Source organism: Carassius auratus, chromosome 21 (assembly GCF_003368295.1).
Source record: "Carassius auratus strain Wakin chromosome 21, ASM336829v1, whole genome shotgun sequence".
In the NCBI taxonomy this organism is placed as follows: Eukaryota; Metazoa; Chordata; class Actinopteri; order Cypriniformes; family Cyprinidae; genus Carassius; species Carassius auratus.
This window is the reverse complement of record NC_039263.1, coordinates 9,358,822-9,378,120: the sequence shown is the minus strand read 5'-3', so window position 1 is coordinate 9,378,120 and position 19,299 is coordinate 9,358,822. Positions and strand designations below refer to the sequence as shown.

Here is a 19,299-nt window from a genome sequence, read left to right as displayed (position 1 = left end):
TGTCAAACTAAAATGACTATAAAGCATATTTTATTGGATTGTAATTGTATACTTTGTAAAAATTATTTAGAGATCGCCATGAAAATAGCCTTGATTCTTGCATGGCATTAAAAGGTGAATAAATAAATAATTTCTGTAATCTCTTTTCATCTCTTTAGCTTGTCATGGAGTACTGTTTGGGCTCTGCCTCTGACCTTCTTGAAGGTAAGACACTAAACATTTACTTTCATTTGGAAGCATTATAAATATTTTATCCAAAATATGGGTTTTACTTATTGCAAATATTTATGTGTTTTATTTTAAACAGTAGAATATGCCACTAGCAACACCAAGTTATGGGTTTGACTCCTAGGGAATGCATGAACTGACAAAATTTGTTTTCTGAATACAGTGTGTGCATCACTTTAGATGAAAGTTTCCATCAAATGCATTATTTTAACCAATTGATTATCAGTTTGAAGAACATTCATCTTTGTAATTTTTGCTTAGTTCACAAGAAGCCCCTTCAGGAAATTGAGATTGCAGCAATTACCCATGGTGCTTTGCAGGGCCTTGCATACCTCCATTCTCATAACATGATTCACAGGTTTGTGGGTTTTTTGATGATTTTACATAGTGAGCACTTGCTCATTAAGCTCATTAAGTTAGGAATCAAGAACAAGTTCCACTAGAACCAAATGATTTTCATGACACTGGTTCTGCTAACTGTTTTTGCAAAAATTAAATGAATTAAATGCAGGAGACAACAAACATACAGGCCTCTATATTCCAATTCACCAACATAGAGCTCTTAACATCCAATTCATTTGAATGAATTCTAAAAGACTTCTAGTTACAAAGTCACACAGATATTTAACAATTATTAAGACACTGCCTGTGGAATCGAGGAAAACTACCTCTAATTTTGACTGTTGTGTATGTCATGTTCTTCACTCAGGGATATCAAAGCTGGGAACATCCTGCTGACCGAGCCTGGACAAGTCAAACTGGCAGATTTCGGTTCTGCCTCCATCGCCTCTCCAGCCAACTCTTTTGTGGGGACACCATATTGGTAAGCACACTGGTTATATCCGAGTAATAATGATTCCATTCACACAGACTGGTTACTAACATGGCCACGTCCTTTAAGGATGGCCCCTGAAGTAATTTTAGCCATGGACGAGGGACAGTATGATGGAAAGGTTGACATCTGGTCTCTTGGGATCACCTGCATAGAACTAGGTGACAGAAGTTCTGCTCATTTTAAAATGAATTGTGCATCTTTCACTTTCAAGTCAGTCTTACTTTTGCTTCTCCCTTTTGCTGTAGCGGAAAGGAAACCTCCTCTGTTTAACATGAATGCGATGAGTGCCTTATACCACATAGCACAGAATGAGAGCCCTATGCTGCAGTCAAGTGAATGGTGAGTCCACTAGTATATACACAAAAATAGCAGTTTGCATTATGGCTTGATGGTAAATAAAAAATTGGGGTGATTATTTCTTATGTGTATTTTCTTTGCCTGTTTTTCATTTGGATAGCAAGTATACAAGAATTAAGAAAACTGTTTTAATCAAGTTTCTGATTCAAAGGGGTAGTTTACCCAAAATTGAAAATTCTGTCATTAATTACTCATCCTCATGTCGTTCTAAACCTGTAAGACCTGTTAGAGATTTTTTATTAACCCGAGAGCTCTCAGACCCAGTAGCGCCATGCACAACTGTTGTTTACATAAACCAGAAGCCAGCGAATGTGATGTGATACTCTCTCTATAATGGCAGCTTGCGCTGCAGACAGGATGAAGAATTGTTAAATAAAGTTTTTTTAATTTGTAATTTTTTTATTTGTGCATGAACAGTATTCTCGTAGATTCATAAAATTACGGTTGAACCTCTGATGTCACATGGACTATTTTACCGATGTCCTTGCTACATTTCTGGACCTGGGAACATTGCAGTTATGTTGCTGTCTAGAGAGTCTCTGAGCTCTCGGATTTAATCAGAAATATCTTAATTTGTGTTCTGAAGATTTACAAAGGTCTTATGGGCTTGGAACAACAGGAGGGTGAGTATTCACTCATTTCATTCCAAACCCACAAGACCTTCGTTCCTCTTCAGAACACAAATTAACATGATGGATTTTGATGAAATCTGAGAGCTTTCTGACCCTGCATAGACAGCAATGGAACTACCACGTTTAAGGCACAGAAAGGTATTAAGGAAATCATTAAAATAGTCCATGTGACATGAGTGGTTCAAACTTAATTTTATGAAGCTACTAGAATACTTTTTTGTGTGCAAAGATAACCAAAAGAGGGACTATATTCAACAATTTCTTCTCTTCCATGACACGCATTTACGACAGTACCATGACATGGAATTTATTAATTTGTTTATTTTTTTTGATTAATTAAAAAGTAATGGAGATTGGTAGGAAGCTATATTTTCTTCAAACTTATAAGTGTTGCTTATAGAACAGATTGTGTGCTTCTAGACATTTTAATTTAGAGAACATATTAACGTATTACAGTCCTTTAATTTATTGCTTAAATTTGCTTTACTTGATCTTAAAAAGGTCTTATAAAATCCTTATTTTTAAAACTATTATTTTAGAAGAAATGCATGAAGATGTATATTATTGACAATTTCTCCATTAATGAGCAGGCATTAGTTGATTTACATGCTGTATCATTTCTTTCCTCAGGACGGATTATTTTAGAAATTTTGTTGACTCTTGCCTTCAGAAAATTCCCCAAGACAGACCACACTCTGAGGATCTGTTGCAGGTGTTTTCTTTGCACTGATTTATAAGCACATTTAAATAACCTTTTTGTTTGTTAGTCAAAATAATAATCCACCTGAATATTTACAACAGCCGTATATTCTGCACTCTTTACTTAAACTATAGCATGCCTTCGTCCTGCGAAAGAGACCAGAATCAGTTCTGGTAGACTTAATTTTGCGGACAAAAGATGCGGTCCGAGAGCTGGACAACCTGCAGTACCGCAAAATGAAGAAGATTCTCTTTCAGGAGGCGCACAATGGGCCGACCACTGAGACCCAGGAGGGAGATGAGGTCAGATCTCAAGTCTTACCTAGTTCTTGTTTTAATATTGGCTAATATATAAAGTGGGAGTCAAAATCAGTGGATTCAAAATGTTCAATTTAAAATTGTTCTTGGATCCTTATGAAGCACAATATTCTCAAATCTTGGTGGATAATATGACCATCAGGTTTTCACAAACTTCTGAAGTTTATGCAGCTCGAGTGCTGCTGTCAAACAAAAAACAAATGATGTGAAATCTATGTGCGTATTCCCACAAATCAATTTGAGTCATTTTTGATATTTATTGTTATGATGATTTTATAACTTGTAATTAATGTCTTTTCACTCTCAGAAAAAAAGGTACAAAAGTGCTCACTGGGGCGGAACCTTTTCGAAAGGCACACTTTCGTACCTCTTAATAGAGCTGTAATCGGGCCTAAAAAGTTAGGCCCGACAGGACCCGAGCCCAACAAATTTCGGCCTGAGCCCGACAAATTTTGATTGACAGCTTTTTAAAAGCCCGAACCCGTTTACAGCCCGACATTATTCAAATGTGTGCAAGCACACAGCTTTTTTTCCTTGTGTCAAGAATGAGTCATTTATACATTGTTTAACATAATTTATTCATAACTAACATAGACTAGACCACTTGGAAGTTGGAATAAAGAAATAAAATAAGTCCTCTGTAGCCCAACATTATAACATCTCACTCTAAATAGACAAAGGCTCATTTAGCCTATAAATAGACCAACGCACCAATAAAAACGATTAAAAAAAACCAACAAATTAAATTAAGATACATTTTAAATTAAGATGGGTATTTGGCAATAACGAAATTAAGATAAAGGCTCCGCCGGATTTGCTTCGCCAGCAGCTGACATTTAATAAAAGAATAATGCCAACATGACTATATACTCTGTCCACATTATGCATCTAAGACTCAATTAATATTTAGTTATCATTTGAAAAACCTTTACTCACAGAGATTAGGCTAGGTCTACATGTTTTTGTGGAGGAAAATAATTGAATCCACTGTAGATGGCTTCAGCGCGTTCCTGCGCTCACTGATGGTGCGTCATTATTCTCATTATAAACATGGTCAAAACTTTTCCAAACCTCAGACTTTGCTTTAGTTGCTGGTGCAACCAAAACGTAATCGCCAGAGGCAAGCCTCCATTACACCTACTCAGCATCCATTTTCGCATCTTTCTCGTGCTAATCGAAACACATCACATGACCGCTTGTTTACCTCGCAAACCGGAGCGTGAGCCCGAGCCCGGCCCGAGCCCGTGTAAGATGATATAAATTAAGCCCGAACCCGTCCCATCGGGTCCAGTCGGGTTTGGGCAAAAATCTTCAGCTCTACCTCTTAGGTACTAATATGTTCACTTAAGGTACTAACATGTACCTTTAGGGTTCCAATATGGACTCTTTAGGTACAAACCTTTCTTTTCTGAGAGTGTTAGATCCCGCTTCATTTCGCTATGATTATCTTTGGTCTCTGAACTGCTGTTTTTATGTATGTCTGTTTAGGAGCCAGAGCACGGTCCTGGTCGCACGGGCACAGTGAGCAGTGTGGGCAGCAATCAGTCCATTCCCAGCATGTCGATCAGCGCAAGCTCTCAGAGCAGCTCAGTGAACAGCATTCCTGATGCAGCTGATGACAAGAGTGACCTTGACCTAGAGAAAGACCATACTGTTATGTCTAATAGTTCGGTCATTCACCTGAAGCCTGTACGTTTACACACCTCTTGATAAAACATCTCCGAAATCTTCTGCCAAAAATCTGAGATTATTTACAGTATAGTAAGTAACTGTGAACATTGAACTTCATGATACCTAATATATATTTCCTGCTTTTGTGTCCATCAGGAAGAAGAGGAGGTTTATCCTGAGGATCCTGAAACACGTCCTCGTCCCTCAGAAGCCCAGGCAGCACCCGCACAGCCCCCACAGCGCAAACACCACCGCAACCGCGAGCACTTTGCCACCATACGCACAGCATCTCTGGTGAGCCTGTCACAGTGGACCTGTAGTGAAGTGTTTTTCAACCCTACAGACGTGTCAAAAATACATAACTTATTTGTAATCCATGAACCATGGCATTGGTTGCTTTCAGTGTAGACACGGTGTAAACTGAATGGCACCACAATATTTTTTTTGTTCATTCTAAGTAATGTTCAAAATTCACTAGACGTCTCTTGATTATTTTTATTTCCTCTTCTTTACTTTCCGTCCATTTCCTTGTGTTCCTCCTCCTCTTTCTTTCAGGTGACACGCCAGATGCAGGAACATGAGCAGGATTCTGAGCTGAGGGAGCAGATGTCCGGTTACAAGCGCATGAGGCGGCAGCACCAGAAGCACCTTATGGCACTGGAGAACAAACTGAAAGCGGAGATGGATGAACACAGGCTGAGACTGGACAAAGAGCTGGAGGCCCAGAGGAATAGCTTTGCCGCTGAGATGGAGAAACTAGTGAAGAAAAACCAAGCATCCATAGAAAAAGATGTAAGTGTGCACAAGACATGTCACACAATCTGTTTAGACCCCAAGCACAATCAGTAATCATTTGTTAGGCAGCACAAAGATGCATTAAGTAATGTTGCTTATGAATTGGGTATTTCCCTCTTCCTTTATGCCATGGCCCTCAATTCCAGTGAAGACAAATCTTGATGTTACGTCATAAAATGACATTGTAAGGAATGATGTGCTTTCTACTTAGTCTGCTTCATCATGACAAAAGCACTGTGCACAAAGCTATTTTTTTATATATATTTTTTATTTTATTTTTTTTATTGTCTTTTCATGAAGGCCAAGACATTTGCCAATGATGAGAAGAAATTCCAACAGCACATTCAAGCACAGCAAAAGAAAGAGCTTAGTAGCTTCCTGGAATCACAGAAACGAGAGTACAAGCTAAGAAAGGAACAACTGAAAGAGGTAAACACATATGCAAGCATGACTTTTTACCCATATATGAATATGCCAATTGTATTTTTCATCTTGGCTTAATTCCACCTAAACTGACCTATGAGATCTGTGAGATAATTTTTGCTTGAACAGTGTCATTTATGATGGCAAAAAATTATACTAAAATGTCATGTATCTCTATTGTTCAGGCAGTTTACAGTTACACAGTTATACAAATGGACCGTATACATTCCAGAGGAGGAGAGAAAACCTTGTTAATAAGTTGATTCAAAACATTTAAAGCAAAACAGTAAAAATGTACTTTAGTAAAAACCATCTCGTTAAAAACAGTGATGTTGAGGTTTTTTGCTTAATGAATTTAAAAGAATGTTTATTAATTTAAAGCCTCCACGCAGCCACAAATGTAATTTGGCTTTGATAATCAAAATAACATATTTAGACATTTTTCCCATGAAAAAAACAAATTCTGCATTATTCAAATTCTGAACGGATTATAGCCTTGAACCAGTACTCCCCTTACGATCACTAAAAAGTTTATCGCTCATCTTAGTTTATCACAATCTAACAAAGTTTGTTTAAAATCAGTAATGCTTTCTTCAGTGTACAGTAAAATGCTTTTTTATGTTGTGCTTAATCTTTCTTATAATGAGAGGATTCCAAAACATGTAGTACTCAGTACTGAAACAAAAACTTAAATGTTTTGCATGGTGAATGGATTCTGACTGACCTAAACACCTCTGATTGGCCACTGCGTTTAAGAACTCAACAAATAATGTCTGTGATTGGCTAAATTCCTCAGCACTCCAAAAACACATTGTAAATAGAAGCTTTCGTCCAGGGGCTTGTAAAATGATGGGTGCTGAAAAAAGTTACATTTTCAGTTTACAAAACCTAACCAATCCAATCCGACTCCCACTTAACTCGCGCTAATGGCAATCCACTTCACCATCTGCTATTTAATTTCACCAAATCAGTTTGAGTGAATGCAAAGAAAGTGATTATTGATCATAAGCACAACATCCAGCTAGGCAAGAAAACATGCAATCTACTTGAGGGAAGACATCTTTAAGTTAATGTTGTTAAATAGAGAAACAAAATTACACATTTTTAAAATTGTAACTTCTAGCATATTCCTAAAACTGGACCACATTAATATTGAAGAACAAATTCAAGCATCAAAATCAGCCCATGCACTCCAAGTTCTGTTCAATTGAAAAATATTCATTTTCATGAATTCATAAGCTACATGGTTGCAATAAAATTTGTTTCATAGATGTTCAGTTGTTATACTTTCAAATGTTATCCCATATTGTCCTTTCACAGTATATTCACATCCTAAATTGCTACACCACTTGTGCAGTCACAATTCTATAGTGTTAAAATGTGCTCAGGCCAATGCTTTGTGCATAACATGCATGACATTTTTTGTATGACATTAAGGCCCAATCCCAATTCTACCCCTTAGCCCTTCCCGTTTCCCCTACCCCTCCGTTTCGCGCGTTCATGTGAAGGGGTAGGGGTGGGGGTGTTCTCTTTAGGTTGGAGGGGTAAGGGGAAGGGCCAGATAGCCCTTCAAACAGATTTTTCAGGACCACACTTCAAACGAAGGGTTATGAATTATCTCGGCGACATGGCTGCTACAGAGAACAAAAAGACACATAAATGTAAGCTTTTTTGGCATAAATAAAGATTTTAACGAAATGTTATCATTTGTTTTATGTTACATTCAATTGCGAGTTCCTATTAACGGTCATGTTACTCAAAGAAATTTTTGCAAAAAATAGCTAATATTTGCTAATGTCATATCATTACAGACTACATGGTAGTGCCAAAGCATATGTCTGATTAGGGCGATAACTGCCGTAGACTAATCCCCCCCAATAATTAGAAATCGCTAAACCATTTTCTCAAATATTTCCTATTCGAGAGAGAAAGAGAGAGAGAGAGAGAAAGGGAAATGGAAATTGTGTGTATTCGCGTCTGTGTGTTTATCTTTTTAGAGTGAGTTTACTTAAAAACAGCGATTGTATCCTCTCGTCGCTGGAAAATATAAAAGTCACAGGGCAGTGTTGGCAAGTTTATTTTCTCCTGGATGTTTTAGCTGCGCGATTTCCGATATGTGTGTGTCAGTAAGCAGCACATTAATACAAAACGATAATTAAAGGCTCTAATGCACACCAGTATATGTGTGTTTTGTAAGAGCTAGATGACGAATAATGACGTGTGACGGCATAGTAGTGGTGTCCAATCCTTAGTGTCAAGGGGTAGGGGAGAAATTTTACCGTAAAATATATGGTAGCAAGAGTTTAGGTTTTATGGTTTTAGCTTAAATTTACAGTTAAATAATGCTAATAATAAATAATATAATGTCAATATGCCAACCTATAAGTACTGAAATCTTTTTTGTACCTTTGTAATACACTGATAACCACCAAATACAGGTGATGATGGGAAAGTCACATGATGAACCAAAGCCCATCAGTTTTTAAATACTAAGAAATATAGAAGTGCACAGTTTCATTCACACAAACATTAAACAACATCATGGTAACACACATGAAACTGAAATAATTTAATAAACATTCATTTAACAACATTAGGCGTAACACACAACCCTAATAAACAAAACTGAAAAATTCTGGGAATGTACTGGACATGGACATGTACTGTCCGATACAGTTTTTCGCCTTATATACAAGGGGAATTTACAGTTAACCATTTAACAGGTTTTTACTGTAGAATTTTTACAGTTTTTTTACTGTTAAATTCACTGTCATTTTTTACAGCATGAAAGAAAAAAAAAATATTTTGAGCGTCCCTTTTTTTTTTGTCCCCTATTTTTATATAAAGAATCACAGTTGTCCCTTACTTTCATTTTCTGAAGTTGGCAACCCTAATATCAGTTAATCAGATCATTTTAGAATACAGTATAGTATGTTCCCAAAATCTGTCATAAGGCCTAAAATAAATGCAATTGTGATAGTTAGGAAAAATGTCTGTATTTCCCTTTACAACCTATTGATGTTTCCCATGCTGCGTGTAGGAACTAAATGAGAACCAGTCCACCCCAAAGAAGGAGAAGCAGGAGAGGCTTTCAAAGCAGAAGGAGAACTTTCAGCACTACCAGGCAGAGGAGGAGGCCAACCTGCTCCGTCGACAGCGGCAGTACCTGGAGCTGGAATGTCGTCGCTTTAAACGGCGAATCCTCATTGCAAAACACAATGTAGAGCAAGACCTTGTACGCGAGGTAACTTCACTTTTCCTCTAAGACATAACTAATGACTAGGGTTGTAATGGTATGCATACATGAAGGGTTGGGTTTGTTTGGGGGTTACTAGATGGTTTACAGAACAAATTGCTCCTCCTTTAAATAAATATAATTGCAATAACATTTTCCTAGGGATAATAATACCACAGCTAATGCTCTAAACTATAGGGAGCCCTTTTACTATAAGGTTACAATTAACAACTGAGCCGAAGCTTAAATTCATGAATATTTTTTTTGTAAAAATCAACATTCAACTTAAATTACAAACGTAAATTACACATAATGCAGTTTTTAAATTAACTTAAAAATTTTGTTGAAATATATTAATTTACACAGTGGCTGTCATAACAGATTTATTTAAACACACATTAAATCAACAGTAAATTAAACTATAATGAGTATATAGTTTAATATTTAGCAAAATTCTCTTCACTAGAGACTTGATTCCTCTAGTGAACTAACAAGCTGTGTACACTGATGACTTGCCCGAGGTAAAGAAATGCTACATGACATTTTGTTTAAAAGCTGTTTTATTGACATCTTTCCATGGTTAAAACACTGATTGAGCGATAACATGAGGCATGAGATGTTCATTCATGTTTATTTTTATTTTCAAAGAAAACAAATCTAAAGAAAAAGGTTTTCTTGATCTAGGAGCTAAATAAGCGGCAAACGCAGAAAGATCTGGAACATGCCATGCTGCTCCGCCATCACGAGTCCATGCAAGAGCTGGAGGTGAGACAGCTGGGCACCATCCAGAAGATGCGTACTGAGCTGATCCGCTTGCAGCATCAGACTGAACTCACCAACCAGCTAGAGTACAACAAACGCAGAGAGCGAGAGCTACGCCGCAAACACGTTATGGAGGTCCGGCAACAGCCCAAGAGCCTTAAAGTATGTAGCCTATGCTTGATTTTGGAACTACACAACTAGTATGTACTAGCTAGTGTATGAGTCAGTAAGACTTTTCTCCTCTTTAGTCTAAAGAGCTGCAGATCAAGAAACAGTTCCAGGACACGTGTAAAATCCAGACACGGCAGTATAAGGCCCTGCGCAACCACCTCCTGGAGACCACACCAAAGTCTGACCACAAGGCTGTGCTGAAGAGACTGAAGGAGGAACAGACCCGGAAATTAGCCATCCTTGCTGAGCAGTACGACCATTCCATCAATGACATGCTCTCCACACAAGCTGTGAGTGACCTGCCATGTTCGGAGTAGGCATATGTATACGTCTTCCTATAAGCCATCAAAGAGTTTAGAACCAAGGTTCAGAAGGAGTTGAAATATTCAGTTGTAGGATAAGTAATGTACGAGGTGGAAAATTTTTTTTCCTAATTTAAACGGCATTCACTTTCTTGTGTTTTTAACACCATCATTTTAAATATAACTATGACTCCTGTCTTGCCCTTCAGCTGCGATTGGATGAGGCACAGGAGGCCGCATGTCAGGTGCTAAAGATGCAGCTGCAGCAGGAGCTGGAGTTGCTAAATGCTTATCAGAGCAAGATCAAGATGCAGACGGATGCACAGCACGATCGTGAGAGGAAAGAGCTGGAGCAGAGGGTTTCGCTGAGGAGGGCTCTTCTTGAGCAGAAGGTATGTTATCTGATACAAACCACTACTACAAACTACAGGACGCAGCATATTGTTTTAAAGAGTTTGAGTTTTTGACATTCCAGAATACGAATTAAAGGTATAGCTCATACGAATATGAAACACAAACTTTTGAAGCATCTCCAAATTATGGAAGGATGTTTAACCTAATTTTACATCTGAAAAAGACCCATCACATTCACTTAATGCACAGTAACAAGTGTTTTGCCATTATGTTGACCCTCTATTTTGAATTTGGATGCAATATTGCAATATCCAAAAATTTCTACTTTTTTGCTCCACAAAAATGTGCATGCAGAATCAGAATGATGCAAAAGTTTCCTGGTTGTATTCATGTAGTTCCCAGGATATTCTTCAATCATATCTTATATCTAATAAAATATACCATACTAGCTCTGACTTTCATCAGCTAGCATTGATTCTTCCACACCTCAAATCTTGCCAAAATTCTGGTTGTGTGGTTCATTCTAGCCTTAGCCAAAACTACAGTATCTTTGAAAGGTTAATGTCTTCAATGGTAATGTCAACTGATTGTATTTTGGTTTTTGGTTAGATTGAAGAGGAGATGGTTACCCTGCAAAATGAGCGTTCAGAGCGAATCCGCAGTCTATTAGAGAAGCAGGCCCGGGAGATCGAGGCGTTTGACTCTGAAAGCATGCGTCTGGGCTTCAGCAACATGGTGCTTTCTAGCTTGGCCTCATCCGACGGCCACAGCCACAGCTTCCCGGGGGCCCAGAGTAGCTGGGGCTCTCAGTACGGTGCTGGCTCTCAGGGGTCACACTGGGGAGGGCACCATAGCGGCAGCCAGCACGGCCACCACCACCACCCAAGCCACAGTGACTCTATCCAGCAGCCTTGGGGTCACGGCCTGCCTTCAGGGGGGCCACCTCCCTGGGGGCACCACGTGTCTGGGGGCAGTCAGCGCTCGAGCGGGGGAAGTGTTGGGCTACGGAACAGTCCCCAGGTGGTACGGCGGGCCACCTCAGGGGGCCGCAGTGAGCAGGGGATGAGCAGGAGTGCCAGCATCGCCTCTCAGATTTCCAATGGCTCGCACTTGTCCTACACATAAGACCACCCGCTGCTCTCCCACAACACCCATCTTGACCCAAAATGCCATAGGGGAAGGGACAAAGGGGCACCGTGTTTTTTTTTATTTTTTTTTTTTACACCCATTCCTTTATTTCTAATCCTCTACATTCATAGGTTAATACACATGTTAAGCACAAAATGCATCCATTGTAGTTTAAGTTCTAGGAATGTCAGCCAGAAGGGAACTGGCCAGCTGTATCAAACTACAGCTAGAATCCAGAATGTCATTTTCGCAATGATGTGAAAAAGTTTTGAGTTCAGAGAAAATGCACTGCATATGTAGAGTGTGTTTTATCTGATTTGAAAATGTTAGTGAGGGTGAGAACGAATATATGAATGCTGTGCATTACCTCACAGGTGAGACTGTAAGTCTTAATGCAGTGGGTTTTATCATGGTCTTATTAACAGCTGGTTTCGGTTATATAGAGCAGGAGAGGAGACACATTGATTCATAAGAAAACAATTGCAGAAATATATATAAATAGATGGTATAAAGGTTGGATAGCAGATAGTGAAAGAATCAAGCTTTACAATGCACTTGATTTTGTCTAACTTAGTATTTTATAAACAACAAGCACTAATTTTAATGTGTTACTAAACCATATGCTCTTTTTGTGCCAGAACAAATTTTAACTTTGAAAAGATACTGTGAAATTCCAAGATTTTGTTAGAAATATCTTGAGTATTGAATTATCTTGATTTTGTTTTGTTTATGTTGCCATTGCCATCCTTCCACAGGTCCAAATAACCAAAAACTGTGTGGAGAGCAGGATGCCATTTTGCTTTTAAAACTGAAAACTTAGCCTAAAATTGTGATAGTAGGTGTATGAATAGATGTGTTCGATTGCTTTAGGCCAAAAGGAGATGAGTTATAAGGTAGGTGAGCGATATGATATAACTATATTAACGTGGAGGTACTTTGGTGGTCTTGAAAGGTAGGGGTGTCTTGAACTGAATATGTGGAATGACACTTAAAAACAGGTTTTGCTGTTGAATGTACGCAAGTGTTAAAGCATGCTGGCATGGTAAATCATCCCCCCTGAATAACAGTATAAAAGCAGAAGCCGTTGAAGTATATTAATGTTTGTTTTAGTCTTTTTATTTAGTGATGCCAAAGTTAACAATTGCAACTATGCAAAAGGATAATAGCCTGTCACATTTATGTCTTCTGTCACTAAGCTTAACATCACAGAAAAGCACTTTACCATCCTTTTGTACTCTTAGTTGCTCACTAGAGTCACATACAAGCAGATCTCCTGGTCCTTGGGTGCCCCCTCCTCCCCTTTCTCAGGCTGGGTTTGACAAGAGCGTGTTGTGTGGATTTTAGGGGTGGGGAGGTCTGGGTTGGGTAGGCTTGAGACCGCTGAATGTTTTTGCTGGGCGGGTGGGTGCCGCTGCTGTCGTCCCTGCAATGCCTTTGTTTCTTCCATGCCCACCCCAGAGCTCCAGCGACTGCCGCCCACCCTCCAACTGAACACTTATCACAGCATGTAGAAAAAGTGATTAAAAATGCTATTAAAAAAGGTCAGATAGAATATAAAACGTGAAAACGTGTGTGTATATTGTATATTTAGAAATTTCAATCAATGAATAAATTGAAATCAATTTAAAGACCCGAGTTAAAACTAGACTAAAAATTGATTTGCTTGAATGTGAAGATAAAAGAAAAAATAACTTGGTTTCTAATATTGATTATTTAAAAAGAGAAAAAAATTCTATATATGTATACATAAAACATATTCTCTGAGGTGTCAAGCTCAGCCAAAAAAAAAAAGAATATATAAATATATTTCCCCTGCAATCACACTTATACAGAGGATGTCACTTTCCTTAGTCCTCTCTTTGCTCCTTGCTTTCAAAAGTATGAATTACCATATTCACTAGTGCCAGTACTCATGTTCTGTTATCTGTGATCCAGCAGTGAACTTTCATTTGATAAAAGATAAAAGGCATTGGTTTTCATTCAAAAAAAAAAAAAGAGAAAGAGAGAGAGAAATGTCTGTCATGCCTATTTCAGAACGGCTTCAGAAACATTTTTCCAGTAAAATAAATTCTAGTTTGAAATATCAATGCTATCTATAATAACTATCAACTATAAACAGTATTTTGGCACATTTCTGGTATATGCATGAGATTGCAGATTTCATGAAGTTGCTTAACTCCGATTGACTAGCTAAAACCAACTGAGCCAATCCTAAAGATTTGGACCAAATGTAACAAATTAACATAAGATTATTGACCCGGGTAAACTTATACCAATCATTTAATCACATTCAGTACTCGTAATGGAATCACTGGAGCAGAGGTACAGCCATAGACTCAAAATGTGAGTTTGACCTCTCGCAAACAGGGTCATGCAGTATTTTCCAAAGGTGAGAGGTGTGCCCTGTTATAAGAGAGCTGATTTCTTTAGCTCATAGCATCCTTGTTTTAATGACCCTTTTGTCAAGTGTGAAAACAAACAGGATGAAGAATAATCAAAGAAGGTGGTACATCTCTGTACAGTGTTTACCAGTATTTCAACCTTTTTCTGTTTGTGGTTGTCTCGTTTTTTTTGTTTTTGTTTTTCAGCTTCAACATTACCATAGCAATCCATATTTAACCTGTATTAAAATGTATAGATTGTAAAAAACTGAATGTTGGAGAGATTACAAAAAAATGTTATGGCTGTTCATAACAAAACACTTACAAGTGAATTAAAATATACAAAAAATTATGAAAACCTAAGGGGGACAAAGGTAATGTTTTGTTTGTAATTACTCCTTTTGTTGGCAGAGGGCTACTGGACAAACAAATCAACTGTAATAAAGTAATTTTAGTACAATTTGGTTTTGTCATTTGTATGCTTTAATATATTTGTCTGCAGGTGTAGTAAGTGTTAACTTTTATCGACATCCTTTTCATGAGGATTTTTTAATTGATTTCTTTTGAACACTGTAATTTTTGAATTTTGACAGAGCTTTTTAATCTTTTGAGGGGAAAACTGTGTTGCACAGAGAGTTAGATCAACTTGTTGCAACTTGAAAAAAGGCAGAATATAGCATCTAATGCTATAGACCAAGCTGTCTGCATAATTAAGCCCCTTGCCAGTCAGTAGATGTCTCTTTTGTCTATCAACATGGTCTTTCCATTTTGTGGTGTCATGGTGTCCTCCTTACTCATTTCGGCAAATCTGTGGTTTCATAACCAAGGGCACCTTATGTTTCTTAAACATGTGCTGGTAGGAAGTTTAGCACGGCCAATGTGCTATGACCTTATGGTACCACCTGCTTCTCTCACTCAGCGTGTGTAGGATCTGTTCCAAGTAAAATCCTCCTGTTCCTCTTCAAATGTGAATTTGTCAGAGGGAGTTGAGATTTGCCGTCTTCGGATGGGTCTTTCTTTCCGGAGCAAAGTTGCTCTTCTTCTGGACAGCACAGCACTGGTGCTATGCCTCAGACTCTGGCTGCCACGTTGTGCAAAAACATCTTTGAAGCCTTTCTTCTCCTCTACCTTGAAGAAATCGGAAACTACCCTAAAGTATTCCAGCACCACAGAATGACTCCAGGAAGTAGTACCTCCATGACCATCCTCGTGCATAAAGCTGCAGTGTCCTCCCTGTTGCGTCACAGCCAGCAGGAAGTAAGGGCTATTATGAAAAAGTCCCTCAGGTACAGTGGAGAGAGGTGGAAGAAGAGGGTCATCTTGGCTACACAAACAGAGCACTGGTACTGCTACTTCGTCTGCATCTCGTAAAGGTTCATTCCTCTCCCAGTAACTTGGCCAGTCGAGCTTCACTGATAATCTTGAATTTTCCTTTCCAACATTGTCCACAGAGTCTGATATTTTTTGTTCCGACTGCTTAGGAGCACAGAACATGAGCTCTTCCATATCTCGCAAGGAGTTGCAATGTAGAATTTTTGCTACATCCATCACAGAGCTCAAAGCAGTGGCGTACCTGTGGAAAGGGTTAAATGTATAAATTCATAGTTGCTTTTTTCAGGTGGTAGTTTTGCACTGTGGCATCTTGTGATGCCCTAACTTGGAATGCAGTTCTTGTATTATCCCATTCACGAGATTCAGTTGACCCAAAAATGAAAATCTGGTTATCATTAACTCACCCTCATGTAATTTTCAAGCCACAGACGTTCACAGACTATAATGCTGCCTATACACTATACAATTTAATGTAGCCTGCAAAATATCTCTTGGGCAGGGCCGGCCCAGACTCTGTTGGTGATCTACGTGAGATTTTAGATAATATAACATAACATAAATACTGACAAGTATTACCATAAGTAGTAAATAAACTGTGATAATATATAAATGGAGATTTTGAAGCACCTTGAGTAATATGAAATGCCTAAAATAGTCTTAACAGACAACAAAGGCAACAAAATAAAGGCTACATTTTGTAATGTATTTGTAGATATTAGCCAGATAGTTAGCTATTTAGTCTAATTAGCATACCCATACCTTTCATTTCAATTTTGAGCATACTTAAATTATTTCAATTTGTGAACGCTAGATTAGTCCTAGTCATGGTCATTTTCAAAAGACGTTAAGACACTTTTGGTAAAAGCAATTGGTAATGTTACTGAAATTAAAACAACATTACAGAAGCTTACATTTATTTTAAAGAAAATAAAACCAGAACGCTATTTCAAAATACTACATAAACATCAGAGTCGTTAACTTGTGATTTTTACCTGTATATTGCTTTTATATATTATATATCTGCTTTTCTTTGCATCGCTTCCTGCCTTTATACCCTGATAATTTTCTTTTTTCACTCGTTTTTTTAGAAATTATATTTTAAGAGCAAATAAAAAAAAAAAAACTATTATAACTGCATGTTAATAATTTATGCTTTATGATGTATAATAGTTTCCTCATGACGCAGAAAGTGTTTAAATTAGTACAACATGACTATAATTACGTTCCTTAAAATTATGTTAATGGTCAGAAATTATTTTGCTTAATATATGGGTGTAGAAGCACACGATTGTCACGAGGGCACACTTCTGACCAAAAAAAATATATATATTTTGTGTGGTGCCCCCCAGTCATTTTGCGCCCAAGGCAATTGCCTATGTACCCTATATCACGGGCCGGCCCTGCACTTGGGCATCAGGGACACTTTCAGGTCTTGTCTTTGAAAAGCTATACATAGTGAATGTTACTCACATAAAAGAACACAGTGCCATGTGCTATTCAAAAATAGCTAAAACTAAAAATGTGTAGTTGGCAGCATAAATAAAGGGATGGATTGGTGCTGTTGCTCTTCAAAAATGGCCATAAAGCACCACAAAAGTCCATGTTGCTTGTGTGCCAAGTGATGGCAGGATTTAAATTAAGGCTTTTAAATGCAAACTGTCAATTTTAGCACAGGATACAAGTTGCATAATCTAATTTAAATGTGGGTTCTTTCATTTGTCATTTCTGGATTAACATTTTTTTTAACCCAGGGGTCTCCAGCGGGGGCTGTGTCCTGCAGAGTTTAGCTCCAACTTGCCTCAACACACCTGCCTGTAAGTCTCAAGTATACCTAGCAAGACCTTGATTAGCTAGTTTAGGTCTGTTTGATTTAGGGTTGAAGCTAAACTCTGCAGGACACCAGCCTTGCAGGACCAAGATTGGAGACTCCAGCTTTAACCCAAGGGTGTCTGATCCTGCTCCTGAAAGGCCATTGACCTGCAGAGTTTAGCTCCAACCTCCAATTAAACAAACCTAAACCAGCTAATCAAGGTCTTACTAGTAAGGTCTTACTAAAGGCATACTAGAAACATCAAGGCAGGCATGCTGAGGTAAATTGGAGCACAATATGCTGGACAGTGCCACTCCAGAACCGAATTTGGATACCCCTGCTTTAACTTGTACTTCTATAGCAGTAGAGTCTGCAATCTATAAAACTTTAACATCCATAACACTTTAGCAAAGATCAGTCAGCATTTTTTACCTGTTTATTTGAAACTTGCGGTAGATGAGGGCTATCCACTGATAAAGCCACGGTAGCTCATACTCAAACCACAGTTGTCCATGAAACACAGGAGAGATGCACGCAGCGGCCGTCAGGTAGGATGAAGAGCCACATTCCCCCAAATAGGACAGCAGTAGCCCTGATCCCGAGCTCTCACTTACTGCAAGCAAAGTTGAGGATGGATGATGACTCCGCAGGTATGCTACTGCTTGTGCAAGGTCAGAAGTATTTCCAAACTCCTGGTAGTGTGGGGTAGTCAGTGGGCAGCCACCATGACCACGTCGATGGAAAACCACTGGATAGAAACCCTGCTGCAAAGCCTTGTGGCACAACATGAGCAAGTGTGGTGTTACTCTGCCTAGGGCATTGGGAATTATTATAACAACAATAGCAGGATTACTAGAGTGATGGGCCAGAAACCTTCCTCCAGGATGATGATCCCTTTTGCCCTGAGCTTGTTGATCCATTAGACTCACAGCCCAATCGAGCGCCACAATACCCCCATCCTTTAGGAGAAGGTTATCCCGTGTAAAGTGGACTCCTCCTTGCAGTTCAGCACCTTCCTTTGTGGGCCACATGAGATTGGTAATTATCTGAAAATGAGGGTCAGCCTGAGGCCATCTTGCCAGAGGAGGCTGGGCCAAGGTATAGCAGTGTTTCTTCAGGTGGCTGGCAAGGGCCGTGGGTTTACAGATCAATCTGACTTCTGCCTGGCATTCTTCTGTGGATCCTGATACTGTAAAGCATGGCAGTTTTAAGAGTCTACAGACAATAATCCAAATACAGTGACCCAACTGCTGAACGGTGCTATCTGCAAGATGACAGATCCAGTTCCATCGACGCAATACTGTAACCAGGACCAGCAGCAAAGAAGGTAACAGGCTGAAGAATACGTTCCACATTGCTCTCAAATCGGTAACCTATAGGTCTAACCAAATGCACAAGGAACTTACCTTAACACTGAGGTTGGTAAGCAATGGTTTTCTCAAGTGAGCAAGTGGAAGAACTCAAAAGATTTTTAAACCAAATGATCTGTCCTACTGTCAGTAACATGTCAGCCTAAATGGACTTGTACCTCCTCCCCTACCCACAGTAAACATTGCTGCTCCCCCTCTTTCAGGAATCATTAACAATACTTTAATCCACAGACTGTTGTTAGCTGCAGGAAAGCAGTCCATAGCAGTCTAGTGGAACTAATGGAGGTTTTGCCACTTGAAAGTCTAAGATTCAAGCACTTCTTTCTTGAACTGCATTCAAAATAGTCTTCAAGTACTAGGTGGAACGCATTGAAAAAATGAACGTTAACATCTCACCATCTGACTAGGTAAGAGACCTTGAGGATATTGCACCCAAATTACTACCCTTTGTTCCTGGGTTGTTTATATGATAAAAATGTGCTAGCTGTATGCTCCT

General features: G+C 38.7%; 2 protein-coding genes across 3 annotated transcripts in view; one reads left to right on the top strand and one right to left on the bottom strand.

Annotated features, from left to right (window-relative positions):
• The window catches only part of taok1b (TAO kinase 1b), a 31,460-nt gene extending 16,711 nt beyond the window's left edge, over positions 1-14,749 (top strand). For both annotated transcript variants that reach the window (XM_026195753.1, XM_026195752.1), the window contains exons 6-21: positions 159-204; positions 490-586; positions 938-1,051; positions 1,130-1,221; positions 1,309-1,402; positions 2,683-2,764; positions 2,887-3,054; positions 4,558-4,758; positions 4,897-5,034; positions 5,296-5,532; positions 5,836-5,964; positions 8,999-9,202; positions 9,878-10,117; positions 10,204-10,416; positions 10,638-10,820; positions 11,392-14,749. In XM_026195753.1, the coding sequence (XP_026051538.1) occupies positions 159-204; positions 490-586; positions 938-1,051; positions 1,130-1,221; positions 1,309-1,402; positions 2,683-2,764; positions 2,887-3,054; positions 4,558-4,758; positions 4,897-5,034; positions 5,296-5,532; positions 5,836-5,964; positions 8,999-9,202; positions 9,878-10,117; positions 10,204-10,416; positions 10,638-10,820; positions 11,392-11,907 (2,754 nt within the window). In that variant the 3' untranslated portion in view covers positions 11,908-14,749. The remainder of the gene's footprint in view (positions 1-158; positions 205-489; positions 587-937; positions 1,052-1,129; positions 1,222-1,308; positions 1,403-2,682; positions 2,765-2,886; positions 3,055-4,557; positions 4,759-4,896; positions 5,035-5,295; positions 5,533-5,835; positions 5,965-8,998; positions 9,203-9,877; positions 10,118-10,203; positions 10,417-10,637; positions 10,821-11,391) is intronic.
• On the bottom strand, positions 14,626-19,291 carry LOC113038389 (protein ABHD15). Its single transcript, XM_026195754.1, has 2 exons — positions 17,866-19,291; positions 14,626-15,864 (listed from the first exon to the last, which is right to left on the bottom strand). The coding sequence occupies exons 1-2, from the start codon at positions 18,786-18,788 to the stop codon at positions 15,207-15,209; spliced, it is 1,581 nt and encodes a 526-aa protein (XP_026051539.1). The 5' UTR covers positions 18,789-19,291; the 3' UTR covers positions 14,626-15,206.
• Positions 19,292-19,299: the final 8 nt, after the last annotated feature.

Bases quoted from the DNA above. Each gene is read 5' to 3' on its own strand.
- LOC113038389 (XM_026195754.1), bottom strand. From the start codon at position 18,788: ATGTGGAACGTATTCTTCAGCCTGTTACCTTCTTTGCTGCTGGTCCTG. The intron at 15,865-17,865 runs GTAAAAAATGCT...CCCTTTCCACAG, and splicing joins CGCAAGTTTCAAATAAACAG to GTACGCCACTGCTTTGAGCT.